General features: G+C 37.6%; 1 protein-coding gene across 4 annotated transcripts in view; it reads right to left on the reverse strand.

The window, feature by feature from the left end:
- Positions 1-240: 240 nt before the first annotated feature.
- Positions 241-16,227, reverse strand: part of LOC107159273 (toll-like receptor 13) — a 29,328-nt gene continuing 13,341 nt past the window's right edge. For 2 of the 4 annotated variants that reach the window (XM_048797462.1, XM_048797465.1), the window contains 2 exons: positions 15,100-15,169; positions 241-6,503 (listed from right to left, as the gene is read on the reverse strand). In XM_048797462.1, the coding sequence (XP_048653419.1) occupies positions 3,551-6,403 (2,853 nt within the window). In that variant the 5' untranslated portion in view covers positions 6,404-6,503; positions 15,100-15,169 and the 3' untranslated portion in view covers positions 241-3,550. Of the gene's footprint in view, positions 6,504-12,035; positions 12,094-15,099; positions 15,252-16,227 lie in introns of all 4 variants that reach the window. The other 2 variants (XM_048797463.1, XM_048797464.1) reach the window with 2 other exon arrangements.

The raw sequence follows: 16,227 nt of genomic DNA on the forward strand, positions 1-16,227 counted from the left end.
CCTCATACCTGTAAGGCACTGGGTTTGATCCTCAGCACCACATAAAAATAAATAACAAAATAAATGGCTCCTAACAAAGAAGTTCCTTTTTTTGCAGTATTCATAGGGTAGAAAATTTTGGTTCCTTTTAATAAAATTAGATGTAACATATTTCCACATTTACTAGCAGGAAATTTTCCTTTACTAATCTAATTTTTTTCTGTTATAATTAACCTCTTGTTATTTCAGGTTGTTTGATAGAGCAATTAACAATATAATAATTTCCAGATATTGTTAGAGCCCCAGTGACTTCATCTAAAAAGTTCTTAGAATTCTAGTAATTTGATCTATAAAGTGAATTTCCCTATATCCTGGCTAAGTAGTTTTTTTTTTTTTTTAATTTTTGTGGTACTGGAGTTTGAACCCAGGGGCGCTTAACCATTGAGCCACATCCCCAGCCTTTTTATTCTTTTGTTTTGAGACAGGATCTCACTAAGTTGCTTAGCACCTTGTTAAATTGCTAAGCCTGGCCTCAAACTTGTGATTCTCCTGTCTTAGCCTCCCCAGTCAATGAGATTACAGGTATGTGCCACTGCACCCAGCAGTAAATATTTGATACATATAATAGACATAATTCAAACCCTTCTATAATTTATATACTTTGAATTTCAGCCCCATCCCTTCCATGAATAAAACAAGAATGACAATGTCATCATTTTGTCTTGATGGCAATGGTATTATTGTTTTTCCCCCTAAGTTTTAATTTTTTTCCATAGTTTTATTGATGCACTATTACATAATAGTGGGATTCATTTGTACATATATATATAGCAATATAATTTAGTCAATATCATTCCCCCATATTTCCCCCTTTCTTCTCTCCTCCCTCAGTATTTGTTTTTAATATCAACCACAATCCCAATTCTTAGATCAGTTCAGGCTGGAGACATCATTTTGTTCAAGAAAGCAATCATAACTGTTTTATTTTTATTTTTTGTACTGGCGATGGAAGTCAGGGGCACTTTACCACTGAGCTACATCCCCAACCCTTTTTATTTTTATTGTGAGACAATGTCTCACTAAGTTACTGATGTTGCCCTTGAACTTGCAATCCTCCTGCCTTGGCTTCCCAAGTCTCTGGAATTACAGGTGTGCACCACCACACCTGGCTGCAATCATAGTTTTACTATATTAATAGATATGTCCTTTGGAATTCCCCACTAGTTCCCTATCTGCAGATTTAAGTTATGAAAGGCAAAGCTGATATTCCTGCATCTTATAGTCACAAGTAAGGGCAACTTCATGGGCAAGTAACCAGTGTCCTCACACAGGGCCTCAGATTCAGAAGTTCTCTGTGCTTGGTCAAATGCTCTTCCATCTCTATCTTGAAAATCTGAATGGTTTTGAAACAAGTGTCACCATATTTACATCTTACACTGGGTCCTGCAATCTATATTCAGCCTATCCTGAATGCACAGAAGATCCAGTTCATCCAGTTTCCTAAAACATGCATATAAAATTTAGTTTCTGTTCCAGCATGATTGCTCATCCTTGCAAAAAACAAACCAGTTCAAGTAATTATTTACCTTTACTGACACCCTCTTCATGGCATTGTGCCCCTCATGTCACACTCTGTAGTTTCAAGGAATCCTAGACTTCCATCAATCAGCATGCTGCTCAGTGATCTTAGTTTTTGTATGCTAATTATATTAGATATGTTGTGTTGTGCTATGTTAGATATTAGTTTATGCTTTGTTTTCCCTGCCATGGAAAAATCAGTAATAATGGGAAATGAATTATACTTCCACCCAGTCAAAGGGAATGTGTCCCTGTGCCTGCTGAGATTATTTGAATACAACCTCTCTTCTCTCTGATGTGCAGGGTGGAGAGAGAAGAGGGCAACTGTGAGGTTAAAAGGGAAGTGGAGAGGTGGCTGAAACAACCAGAGAAGTGAAGATTACCCAAGACTAGGAAAAGAAATAGAAGTCTGCAGTTTCCTTTAGTGGTTGGCACCCATGACCCACACCGTGCCCAGGAACGTGACAGAATTAAGGGAAAAAAAAAAGATTGTGCCCAATTTCAGTGCCAAGCATTACCCAGAAGTAAGAAGGCCCTTAGACGTCAGGGATCCAGTTTGGACACACAAGTGGCAATCATTTGGAACAAAGATCGGAGAAATTTTTTCTTTATGTAAGAATATTAGAGGCTAGTAGGAAAGGGGAGAGAAACTGATAATGATAGATATTAAAAATTTCCCCCAGTCTAACCAAACAGGGACTTAAAATCAGACTATTGGATTTAAATAAAATTCAGAAATGGGATAGTTCTTACATGTCCCATGGCAATTTTTTTTCCTGCTGCAATGTAGTATTTAACCCAAAAGCCCCCAGCTAATGGCACACAATTTCAAAAACAAATGCCTTTGGATTTTGTCCAAAACATGCCCACCTCTCTTTATACAGAAGAGTCATTTATGTTACTGAGAGGGCAGGTGAGGACCCATTGAGGTAGACATCTGGCTATCCCAGTCAATAAAAATTCTGCCCTTCAGGACCTTTTCCTCAGCAACCCCCCTCACTGCCCCAGGAATTTAAGGATAAGGAGAAAACTTGAGAAGGAAGACAAAGCCTTCCTGGAGAAAAAAAAATCAGAAAAAGGCAACCTCAAGGGCATGTGATTATTAACTATAATTTGTAAATTATAAACTGTTCTTCTATGGTCTCTCTTGTTGTAGGAGTTTGGAGCATTTTTCTGTTAAAAATTTTGTGTCTACAAGACTATCTAATTCCAGAGACATCCTATGCTGAATGTTGTTTTCAATAGACATTGCCTGAAACACACAGCCATTGGAATCTACACACCTGTCTTAAGATAGCTGACAAAAGCTGCTCTATGAAGCTGCTTTGCTCCACCTGGGGAATAATTTCCACAAGCATCATTGCTCTGCTACCTCATCAAGCCTCCTTTCCACTAAGTAAATACACAGATCCAAATTGGGATTCTCCTAGCTCTTACAATCTGACTTAGAGGAAAAGCTGGCATTTGGAGTCTTACGCCCTAAAGGGGAATATGACACAAACTTGACTTTCCTGCTGTTGTTGTTTTTACATTTTTGTTGTTTTTAATGTTTTGCTTTTTGTTTTATTAGTTTTTTTTTCTTTTACTAAACCCTGTTGATGGTGTTTCTGTTGTTAGAGGTTCTTAAAAGGAGTACCATTCAATCTAAACAGAAACTGGTTTGGAGAAACTAACTGAGCAACGATCAAGCATATATCAGAGCCTTCCTGGTTCCCAGAATTTCAGGTGACTGGTGTTTCAAGCCTTCCCCTTGATAATACAGGTGTTCCTTCCAGATATCTAATCCCCTAATGGTGGGACCTGGTTCCTGAAGCTTCTTCAGGCAGTCCCCTTCACTCTTCCAGTTGCCTGAAGAACATTATTCAAATGGTCCTGGTCTTATGGTCATGACCAATCCATGCATGTCCTTATGCCTGGAGAATAGTCAGACTCTTACCCTACACATATCTTGGGCAACATTATACAGTTGGATTTGAAGTTATAAGACTTTCAGTCACTCAGCCACTATTAGCTGTGCATTGTCTTTCTCCACAGTTCTGTTGCCCAAGGCATTTCTAATACGAGCCCAGAAGAGTGGCCTCTCATGAACATTGTCTGGCCAAGTAATAAACGTCTGCCTGTTCACAAGTTTCCTGAGTCGGTGGTAGCTGGATAACTTATAGTTTGGGATCTCTTCCAAGAAGATCAAGATAATAACATCCTCATGCTCATAGAACATCTTGATACTGGCCAGTTGTACTTCAAGCCGACACCATTCACTGTGGAGGTAGTGGTTACTGACCACACACAAAGTCTTCCGGCTGGTATCAATGGCATTCTGGATGTTTTCAAAGATGTCCATACCTGGTTCAAAGTCCCGGTGGTGAAGACAGAGCTTAAATTTGGGCTGGCCACCATCTTCTAGGGCTGGAACAAGCTCTTCATATACCCACTGCTCATCAGTGGCAGTGAAAGAGACAAAGGCATCATAGATGAATTCCTTCTCTGTCCTGTGCCATTTAGCTAGGTACCAGGCTCGAAATATGTAGAGCCCATACCATAGAGATGAAATAATCTTGGCACTGAACCAAGAGAAGACCATGGTTGTGAGGACCAGGCTGAAGGAAGAGAAGAAGTAGATCTTTCCAAGGTCAAAATTACACATGGCATCATCAAAATCTATCAACAAACTCTGGGTATCTGGCTGATGACAGGGGTAGCTCCGGAGATAGGGGATATGGACAACTGCTGTGTTTATTGACCAGTTTTTGAACCACATATTGTCACAGTTGCACTGAAGTTTGTTCCCATAGAGATCAAAGTACATCAAAGACTTCAGATTCTCCAAATGACTTTGATTAATGACTTTCAGATTGTTGAATCTTAAAGAGAAGACCTGAAGGCTTTCTAAGCCAGAGAACATGCCAGGAGTCAGTGACTCCATGTTGTTGTTTTCAAGGCGCAACATCTTTAGTCTTTTGAGTTTTTGGAATAAGGAAGTATTTAAATAGAGACTTCGGTCCCCAGCTTTTGTTCCGGAGATATCCAATTTTGTGAGATTAACCAGGGGGTCAAATTGGAAGTGATCCAGGAATATCATGGAATTTTTTCCTAGGAATAGTTCCTGCAAGCAATTCAGCCCTTGGAAGAAGTTGGTTGGAACAACCTGAATCCCATGATTTTGTCCTTCAAGGTTGAGTTGTTTCAAAGACTTGAGGTTCTTGAATGGAGGAAATTGCAAGGTCCTAGTGGTTTCATATGTAATCCTATTATAACTGAGATTCAACACTTCTAAATTTTCAAGGCCCAAGAAAAGTTTTAAATGAAAACCTGACAAGCTATTGTATGCCAGATCAAGATAATATAAGTGAGTGAGACCAAAAAATGCATTCTCCTCTATAACTTCTAGGCGGTTCCTGGAGAGAATCAGAACTTTGAGCTTTTTCAGAAATTGAAAGGTTCTCTGCTTCAGAGTATGAATATTGTTAAGTCTAAGATCTAAGCTCTCTAAATTTGTAAAGTGAACAAAGGATGAACTGTCAATCATTACTATCCAGCACTCAGCTAAGTTGAGCTCCTTCAACAAATCTAGCCCATGGAAGGCCATATGATTGAGTTCTGTGATGGGGTTTTTAGAGAGAAACAGAGATTGTAGGCCTTTCAGGGGTGAAAATGCAAAATCCGGAAAGCTTTTAAACTTGTTATGGCTCAGGTATAGGGCTGTCAAATTCTGGAGGGAACTCCAAGTCTTGTTGCTGACGAAGGAAAGCTGGCACTTGTTAAGATGCAGACTTTGGAGGCTGGGCATAGCAACAAATTCATTGTCATTGAGATGAACCAGATCACTGTTTTGGCTCAGGTCAAGGGACAAAAGCCTGGTGCAATTGGCAAGATGCTTTATGTCCCCTGCATCCATGGCATTTTTCTGAAAAACTAATGCTTCTAGTGTGGGTAAGTTTTTCAGGAGGCAACATACTGTATTCAAGTTTAAGTGACCACCTCTAAGGTCCAGCTTAGTGATGTCCATTTCTCTTAGATTCTTCAGGTACTTGGCTAGAAGCATCTCCAGTTTCACCAGTGTTCCACTCAGATTCAAGCTCCTCAGTTGGGGTAGAGTTTCCAGATCCACATTCTGGATGACTTGGTGTCTATTCTGAGAGACATCCAGAGTGGTCAGATTAGGCAGTGACAAAGCAGAGAAATTTAATTCCTTTAGTTTGTTTCCCTGAAGGCTGAGATGGGTCAGGGAGACCAATGACCTTGGGTTATGGTCCAAGGATATGATACTGTTATTAGTAAGGTCAAGGTATTCCAGGCATGGAAGATGCTGGACTGCTTCAAGAACATTGGAAAAATTGGTGATACGGTTTCGAGACAGGCTTAAATGTTTCAATTTGACAAGAGGTACAAAGGCAGTTTTGTGAATATAAGTAATAAAATTATGGCTCAGGAGCAAAGTCTCCAAGTTGGACAGGCCCTCAAAGGAGTTGTTCACACTTTCAATCTTATTTTCTACTAAATTCAGAAAGGTCAGGTTTCCAAGTTCCTTAAAGGCACCCTTATCAATCTTCCAAATTAAATTCCATTCCAGGCGCAAGTCCACCAGGGCAGACAAATTAGCAAAGCTATGGGGAGGAAGGACCTGAATTTGGTTTTGTGTCAGATTGAGGTGAGTAGTGTATCTAGGGATATCACCAATGGCATCTGTCAAGTTGGTGATCTCCTTCCGAATGCAGAACACGTGGCGAATGTTTAATTCATACTGTGTGCATTTGCGGAACCCATATGTCTCTACCAAAGACAGTAGACAAAGTCCAATGAAAATGAGCCTAAGCTGTTGAGAAGGGAGGAGGCTCTCTGAGCTCATTCTGTTGGCCCCAGGCCTCAGAGTTACATATAGGAAAAAATAATCCCTTTACATTTGTGCTGCTGGTTTTTGAAGGAATGGTCTTTCCATTTTGACTTTACTACAAAAAAAAGGGGAAAAAAAGGGAGAGAAAGATATTTTAGTTTAAATTTCTATCTCCTAATAAATATTTCATAGTTGCTTCAAGGAATCTAAAAAGCTCTGTCCCAAAATGAACTTCAAAAACCATTTCCCAAGCATTCTTTGTGTATCAGTAAAGACTACTGTTCTCCTACAGTCAAAATTGTCAGCACGTGGAGGCAAAGAAGCAATTGCATATTTAATTTAATTTAGGCAATTTAAGAATTTCCATGGGGCCTGGGTTGTGGCTCAGTGGTAGAATGCTTGCCTAGCATTCGCGAGGCACTGGGTTCGATCCCCAGCACCGCATAAAAATAAAAATAAATAAAATAAAGGTATTGTATCCATCTACAACTAAAAAAATTTTTTTAAAAGAATTTCCTGAACCCTCCTTGCATCCCTGCACAATAAAATATTTCTATTGCTGTTTGGGTTGATACCTGAAATTGTACCACTGGAGATGTATTGGAGATGGAGTAGGGTCTGTGGATCTCAGTCAAGTTAGAAAATAAACATCCATGATAGGGACAAAAAAATGATGTATAGGTCACTTCTTACCTTAACATGAACAAATATAGGAGTCCTTGATTTAAAGGACTGATTTATTACAATTTGCATTTACAGTTCTCAGGCAATTATACCTGCTATTGGTACAGTATGTGACATTGATAGTAAACAAAAAAATATTACAATACTTAGTTTGGTCACTCTACATTCTGATGTGTGCTGCCCAAGGTTTCTCCAGCCTTGCCTCCAATTTCAACCTGTTCCCAGTCACTTGTGATGTAGTGAAAATAGCATCAGCTCATACAGACCTAGGCTCCAATCCTATGTCCTTTCACAAATTATTGAACCTCTCCACCCATGTTTCCTTATCCATACAATGAGATGATAACACCTACTCCCTCATAATGTTGTGATGATTTAACAAGTCAAAATATGTAGTTTGTGTCTAGTACACTCCAAAGCTCACTAAAAGGTTATTCTTGCTGGTCATGATGGCTCACACCTTAATCCCAGCAACTCAGGAGGCTGAGGCAGGAGGATTCCGAGTTCAAAGCCAACCTCAGCAACTCAGCAAAGCCCTGTCTCAAAATAAAACAAAAACAGGGCTGGGAATGTAGCTCAAAGATAGAGCTCCTCTGGGTTTAATCCTTAGTCCCACAAAAAAAGGTATTCTTTTCTCATTAACTCAAGACAGACACCAGCACACCATCTTTTGTGGATTCTAGCCCTTGCCTCAAGAGCACCAGCAACTCCAGAAAAAGGAGAGGAATTGTTTTCCATTCACATGTAATTTTATATGCACACAAAAATATGTAATATATTTTCTAACATTGATTGTAATTCTAGGAATCACAAAAAATATCATATATATATATATATATATATATATATATATATGAAATCATTTATGAACCCCTTTGTTGACCATATATAGAACAGTATATACATATGTCTGTGTGTGCATATATATATATATATACACATATACATTTACACACACACACACACATATATATACACACACACACACACACACACACACACATATATATATATATATAGAGAGAGAGAGAGAGTCTAATAGAGAGACAGACAACTTTGTGTATAATAGAGTTAGAAAGAGAGAGTTGTAATCTGGTTTCCCCACAAAAAAAATGGGAATTTCTTGGATTGGTTCATTTATGATCACAGCAGTGTTTCTTTGAATGGAATGACAAAAAGTGACTTTTAAAAGTTTTTAAAAGTAAACTACTTCCTGAAGTCTGTAATATTAAAACTCACAAGAGTAGTCCACGAGAGAAGCAACATCAACAACTTGGTATTATACACTTTTATAATATTGGCAATTCTAATAGTATTAAAATGATAAAATTGTCTTTTTTGTCTTTTTTTAATTCATTTTTTAGCCAACACATAAAACATAAAAGTATACACATCCATGTATACATATATCAAACATTATAGTATCATGTTATAGGCACTCAGATTCCTGCAAATAAACATTACAGTGCCATGAGGATTTGACATATGCATATTGTGTAATATTTAGTTGTAGTTGGATACAATATGTTTATTTATGTATTTTTATGTGGTGCTCAGGATCGAACTCAGGGCCTCGCACCTGCTAGGCGAGCGCTCTACTGCTGAGCCACAACCACAGCCCTCCCCTCACATTTTATCAGTTCCTATGGTAAAAGCTTTCAAGCTCCTTTTTTTCTAGCCTTTTAAAATGTATGGTACATTATTATTATCTATGGTTTCCTAGTATGCAATGGCACACCTCAACACCTTACTCCTGACTGTAACTAAGTACCCATTAATGAACCTTCCCTATCCCTCCCCTCTCCTGATTTCCTCAGCTTCCAGTAACCACTGTTCTACTTTCAACTTCTATGAGATCAACTTTTTTCCATTCCTCATGTGAGTGAGATCATGTAGTATATACCTGTGCTTGACTTATTTCACTTAACAATGATAACTGTTTCTATCCATGTTGCTGCTAATAACAGGATTTCATTCTTTTTTATGATTAAATATTATTCCATTGTATATATGCACCACATATTTTTTATCCATTTGATGGCTGATGAACAGTTAGCCGGTCTCCTTTTCTTGGCATTGTGAATAATATTGCAGTGAGCATAGGGCTACAGAGATTTTATTGACATACTGGTTTCCTTTCCTTTGGACATATTCACAGTAGTGGAAATGCTGGATCCAGAACAGTGGTAGTTCATTTTTTTAATATTTTATATTGTAAGTTGTGGTTGGGCACAGTACCTTCATTTATTAATTTATTAATTTATATGGTGCTGAGATCGAACCCAGGGCCTTGCACATTCTAGACAAGCGGTCTACTGCTGAACCACAATCCCAGCCCTCAATTTTTAATTTTTATTTTTAGGAACTTCCATATTGTTTTCCAGAATAGCTGCATCTTTGTCAGTGCTTATTACATTAGCCCTTTTGATAGTAGCCAAACTACTCTGATTTCATCTCACTCTAGTTAGAATGGAAATAGTAGTAACAATAAATGTTGACAAGGATGTTGGGAAAAAGGTACACTAATACACTGATGGTGGGACTGCAAATTGGTGCAACCACTATGGAAGGCAGTATGGAGATTCCTCAGAAAACTTAAAACGGAATCTCAATTTGACCCAGCTATCCCACTCCTCGGTTAATACTCAAAGGACTTAAAATCAGCATACTACAGTGACTCAGCCACATCAATGTTTATAGAAGCTCAATTCACAATAGCCAAACTATGGAACCAACCTAGATACCCTTCCACAGATGAACAGATAAAGAAAATGTGGTATATATACACAATGGAATATTACTCGGCCTTAAAGAAGAATGAAATTATGCCTTTTGCCAGTAAATGGATGGAGCTAGAGAATATCATGCTAAGTGAAATAAGCCAATCCCCCAAAACCAAAGGCCAAATGTTTTCTCTGATGTGTGGATGCTAATTCCCAATAAGAAGGAGGGGCTAGGGAAGAATAGAGATATTTTGGACTAGGCAGAGGGGAGTAAAGGGAGAAAAGGGGTATGGGGATAAGAATGATAGTAGAATGAATTGAACATTGTCTTTTTTAGAGAGAGAGAGAGAGAGAGAGAGAATGAATCTTTTTTTGTAGATGGACACAACACAATGCCTTTATTTTTATGTGGTGCCGAAAATTGAACCCAGATCCCGCCCATGCTAGGCGAGCGCTCTACCGCTGAGCCACAATTCCAGCCCCTCGAACATTGTCTTTTATTGATATTACTTAAATATATCATTTCCCCCTTCTTCTTCTCCCTTTTCTTTTCAGTTCTCCCTCCCTCTTCTACAATGTAACTGGAAAACATGAGTTTTCCAAAATTTGGCCTATCAAACTTTTTTCCAGATGTTTTTCTTCTGCCTTTCCTTCCCCTCCTTTCCTTTCCATTTTCTTTCCTTGAAGAACTAAGCACTATTTTGAACTTTGAGAGAAAATAAAATGGGGAAGGGGGACTGGGACTGTGGCTCAGTGGTAGAGCGCTTCTCTAGCACATGTGAGGCACTGGTTTCCATCCTCAGCACTACATGTAAATAAATAAACAATAAAGGTATTGTGTCCATCTACAACTAGAAAAATACATTAAAGTAAATAAATAAATGGACTATGTTTATTTCAAAAATGGGGAAGGGGATAAAATAACAATACAAAAAGAAAGGAGAAGGAAACATGATTGTGATCTGGTGATCCATGAAGACAAGTTTACCTATGCTGAACCAATGAAGGAATGGGGAAACAGGAAGAGAAAGGAGAAAATATAAGAAATATTGGGAGCAGAGGGAAAGGGGGAAACAGGGAGATAATATAATTAGAGATAAGACAGTCTACCCAGTAAGGTTCTGTGATATGATATCTGAATATTTGTGATTTTCAGAATCTTTCCATTTATTTGATGGCCTTTTGGATTTTTCTTTCAGTAACCTGCTTACATATATCCATTCTCAATTTTTCTATTGAGTTTCTTTTCCTGATGACTTGTGGGCATTCTTGTATATTCTAGATATTAATCCTTTATTGGTTTTACTGATTTAAATATCTTCTGTCTCCTATCACTTAAAATTGTTTATCAACCCCTTCATTAACCACAACATTTTAATTATAATATGGCAAAGCCATGTCTTTTTGGTCTTGATTATTCGGCTTTTCAATTCCTATTTAAAACATTTTGCTGACCAGGTGTAATTACTTTTGTAATCCCAGCTACTCAAGAGGCTAAAGCAGGAGAATTGTGAGTTCAAGGCCAGCCTCAGCAAGTTAGAGATCCTGTCTCAAAATAACAAAATCCTGTTAGGTTTTATCTGATAAAATAATTACATTATCTGTAAATATGTGGTTATTTTTCAAATTCTTATATTTTCTTTTTGTTTCTTTTATATTATAATATAATATAATATAAATATATAGTCTTACAATACTGTCCACAACCTCTAATGCTATCAGTTATGATTTGGATGCGAGGTGTCCCCTGAAAGCTCCACAGGAGATGTAGTTCAGTGATATAGTGCCCCTGGATTCAATCCCTAGTACCACCAAAAGAAAAAAAAATCGGGGGGAGGGGTGTTAAGCCTGTTAAGAGTACATTAGAGACAGTACATTTAGCTTTGCCTCCTCATGTCTAAACTGTCTAAATTTCATTTATTATATTATGTAATAACATAATTATTATAATCCAGCTGTGTTTTAGAATTATTATAATATAATACAGCTATATTTTCCAGTTGGTGAACTAGCTCATTACAAACTAGAAAAACAATGTGATGCCTTTCCAAAGCTTTGAGGACATCTTTAGTATGTATCCAATTACCATAAGCTAGAATGTATTTCCGAGCTTTGTTTTTAGTTCCTTTGTTTGCTAATCATTTCCTACAAGAGTACCAGGCCATATTATTACTGTGGTTTTAAAGTATGCCTTAATATCTAATAGGGTAAATTATTCCCTTTGCTCTTCTTTCTGTTACCTTTGGCCTAGCCCAGCCACCATGCCTGGATCTTCACTTGCTGGATTCAGCTGCTCACCTGCATAAGAAATAGGCAAAAAATGGAAAAAGGAATATGTTGCAGGTTGATCAAATCAGAGAGAAGCAGCTGGATTGCATCTCCCGCTGGTCCCACAGAAGCAGTTACAATTCATAGAAACAAAAGTCCTGTGTAGATTTGGTCAAGCCTGGGCTGGACAGGCCTGGGCAGGGACCAATCTCCACTCTGTTTCTTTGCTGTCAGGTCAGGGGAAGGTCAGTCCTTCTGTCTCCACGCAGCATGAGGAAGCTGCTCTCAATTGCAGAGGGCCTCCAATATCATAGGGAGTCTGCTTGATTTCTCAAGTTAATTTTCAAAATGATTACTTATTCACGAAAAAAATCCAATTATAAATGTTAGTCTATCAACCCTTCTCCAAAGTCCTGCTGGAATTTGGTTTGAGATTGTCCTGAATTTGCAAATCAATGTGGGGTGTATTGGCAAATCACCCCAAACATGGACACAGTATATTTCCACTTAGTCAAAATCCCCTTTAAGCTTTTAAAGAAAGTTAAAATAAACTCTGTAAAATTTTGTGCTTTAGGTTCTTTCCTGCAAACAAAATTTAATCTTGTTATTTTGAAGGTTATCTTATTCCCTATCCTATTTTCTAATTTGGTATAGTAAGGATACTAGAATTTTTGGTGATGGTAAGTGTAGCAAGATTTCTACAGTCTTATTAGTTTTCAAAATAGGGCTATTCTTTCTGTTAGTTTTTTTTAACCTTTATTTAATTTATTTATTTTTATGTGGTGCTGAGGATTGAACCCAGGGCCTTGTGCATGCTAGGCAAGCACTCTACAACTGAGCCACAACCCCAGCCTTTTCTGTTAGATTTTATCTGATAAAATAATTATATTATCTGTAAATATGTGGTTATTTTTCAAATTCTTATATTTTCTTTTTGTTTCTTTTATATTACAATATAATATAAATATATAGTTTTACAATACTGTCTACAACCTCTAATGCTATCAGTTATGATTTGGATGTGAGGTGTCCCCTGAAAGCTCCACAGAAGAAATGATTGGGTTATAAGAGTCTTAACCCAATCAATAAATTAATCCCCTGATAGAGATTAATTGAGTGGTAATTGAAGTGGTAGGGTGTTGGCTGGAAGAGGTGGGACTTGAGGACATAGCTTCAGAGTATATAATTTGTGTCATGAAAGTAGAAACTCTCTTTTTGCTTTGTGATCATGACATGAGCTGCTTTCCTCCACCGTGATGTTCTGCCTTACTTTGAGCTCAAGGAATGGAGACTGCTGTCTGTGGATTGAGACCTCTGAAACCATGAGCCCTCAAATAAACTTTTCCTCCTGTATAATTGTGCTCATGAGATCCTTTTAATCACAGCAGCAAAAAAGTTGACTAAAACACTATCTTAAATCATGGTGGTGATAGAGGATATCTTTCTGTTAATGAGATGTCATCTATAGGTTTTACATTAGTTGTTGTTGGCTATAGATTTTGATATATGTCAAGTTAGGAAAATTACTTCCCACTCTTACTTTTTTAGGGGGAAGGGGTTCTGGGTGTTGAACCCAGGGATTTTACCATGGAGTTGCATCCCCAATCCTTTTTATTTTTATTTTGAGATAGATAGGATCTTGACAAATTGCTGAGGCTGGACTTGAACTTGAGATCCTGCTGCCTCAGCCACCCAAAACAATGGGATTATAAGCATGCACCACCACACCTGACCCTACTCCTAATGTTTAAGGGAAGAATGTAGTTGACTTTTGCTAGAACAAAAATAAAGGCATGGAAATACAGCCATCAACCAAGAGAGTGTGTATGGAGGCAATAAACTTCAGAGATTAAATTTTGCACAAATGATAGACTGGCTATAAGTATGGAAAGAACAATAACAATATCAAGCACTTAATATGCACATTCAAAGACATGAATTGGGTGTCAACCAATATGAAAAATTGTGGTATATATGTGTAATAAGAATTGTAATGCAAAAAAAAGTTCATGTATAAAGACATGAATTGGCGTGAACATACTTTATATACAAAGATATGAAAAATTGTGCTCTATATGTGTAATAAGAATTGCAATGCATTCCACTGTTGTGTATTTAAAAAATAAAATCAATTAAAAAATAATATGCACATTCATGAAAATTAATTTATTAATTCATTGCAAAACTCTTCGAGGGAAATAGACTTAACCCCACTTTACATATGAAGAACTAGAAACTCCGAGGACAGGGCTTGCAATGCTAATATGTGGCAGATAAGTGACCCAAGGAAAGGTTTACATCATTTGAGAATCACATGCTCTTTGAGGAGACACCAAAATAAGTGTAGTATTATGTACTCTATCTCAATTACTGCTCTGAATAATGTTCATTTCATTTTATAAATTCTTGAGTATTTCAGAAAATGTGGTGTCTTAAGGTTATAGCCACACTTTATACTCATGTCTATAACACATTAAATGAAAAAGCAATGATCTGATGATAATTTCAATTTCAATTTCAAGGCAGCCCACTGGTAATATGACTGAGATGAATACATTGATTCAGTGCTAGGTATGCAATGCTTTAAGGCATTTTGACCTATGAGGTCAAAAAGGCAAGGAGAAGTAAGTGGAAAAAAGGAGAAGAGAGCTATTACACAAGTGAATACCAAAAAGAGAGAGAGAAAAAAAAGGAAAAAGGAGAGGAGGAGGAGAGAAAGAGGTAGTAGTAGAAATAAATATGTCTCCATAAGTGTGGAGTGGCTGGAGAAAACAGGGTGGAACAAGACGACATAGCCAAATTAGTGTATTCTCTGTTGTCAAAGATGGAAGAAGACAAAGAATATGAGCCCTAAAATATATGCCTGTTTCCAATGGGAAATTTCAAATAAAACAATAATCATCAAGTTGTCCTAAGTGTGTACATCCAAAGTCATCTATACATCCAAATGTCCTACCCCAACAAGGGCCAGAAAGGGGCAAGACTTGTTAGTAATGTTTCCACAGTGGCAGGGCTGGTGGAGGAGGTTTCTTTTACCTGAAGCTGCTGGTGATACTGTAGTCAAAGGAGCAACATCAGAGCCAACATTGGAGCAGGAAGCTGAAATCTGCAAGCCAGAGAAGGAGAGTTCTTAAAGGTAGCCAAAATGAAGGGCTTCTAAAATCAGATGTCAAACTGGCTTCAACATGCTAAGGGGATGAGATAAGAGAACAGTCAAGAGTAAACATGGAGCAATCTGTGGTTTTTGCAGCTTAATTTTAAAGACCCGTCACAGTTGCTTGATGCAAGGAATCTTTGAAAGGACCAGGACAGGGCAGAAAGCCAACTCCTTCCTGTTATGGTGTTAAAAATAAAGCAAGGATTGTGAAGTGGTGAAGGCGATCCCCCACTCACTGTCTTGACAGGGTCACAGTGAGAAAAAGTGTTGGCAAAGCCGCTCTCCCACTGTCTTGACAGGGTCACAGTGAGGATGAATGCTGGCAAAGCCACGCTGGTTCATGAGAAACCGAAACCATGAGACCCTTTTTTATGTAATTGGGACTTTTCATTTTCATGCTTATGTTTCTGACAGGAGGCATGAGTATGTTAAATGCCAAACAAATTAAATTTCAGATGGCTAGAACATAACAGGTAGTTCATGCCTTGGAGGCTGTTCTACTACCCCTCAGCATATCAAGGACAAAGTAGAAGGCTGTTCTTCTATCTCAGTACATTGTGGATAAACCTGATAATGGACAACAATCATCCTTTGAAAGGTCATGAGAATTTTAGGCACCACATTGATTATATCAACTAGAACCCAAGCCCATATTTCCGGCCTCTTAGAAAACCTAATCAGTATGCTTATTTCACAAAGTTCACCACATGCAGTTTCATTTTTGATTAAGGAAAGTTATATTATACACTTAGGAAAGTTAAAACATATAAAGATATATTTTTCTCTTTTTATAAACCCTTTCTTACTTTACATAGGGATATATGATGAGCATAGTTAATATTGGTGGAAAGTGGATTGATTTTTAGAACTTACTTTCTATTGAGAAAAATTATAAAGATATGAGAACTAGTGCACCTTGACTGAGAAACAAATAAACTCTTTGAGAAAGTAGCTCAACCAGTTTTATGAGAATAAATTTAGGAATTAATTAAAACAGCTTTATAAGA

This window comes from Marmota marmota, unplaced genomic scaffold, assembly GCF_001458135.2.
Source record: "Marmota marmota marmota unplaced genomic scaffold, marMar, whole genome shotgun sequence".
Taxonomy (NCBI): Eukaryota; Metazoa; Chordata; class Mammalia; order Rodentia; family Sciuridae; genus Marmota; species Marmota marmota.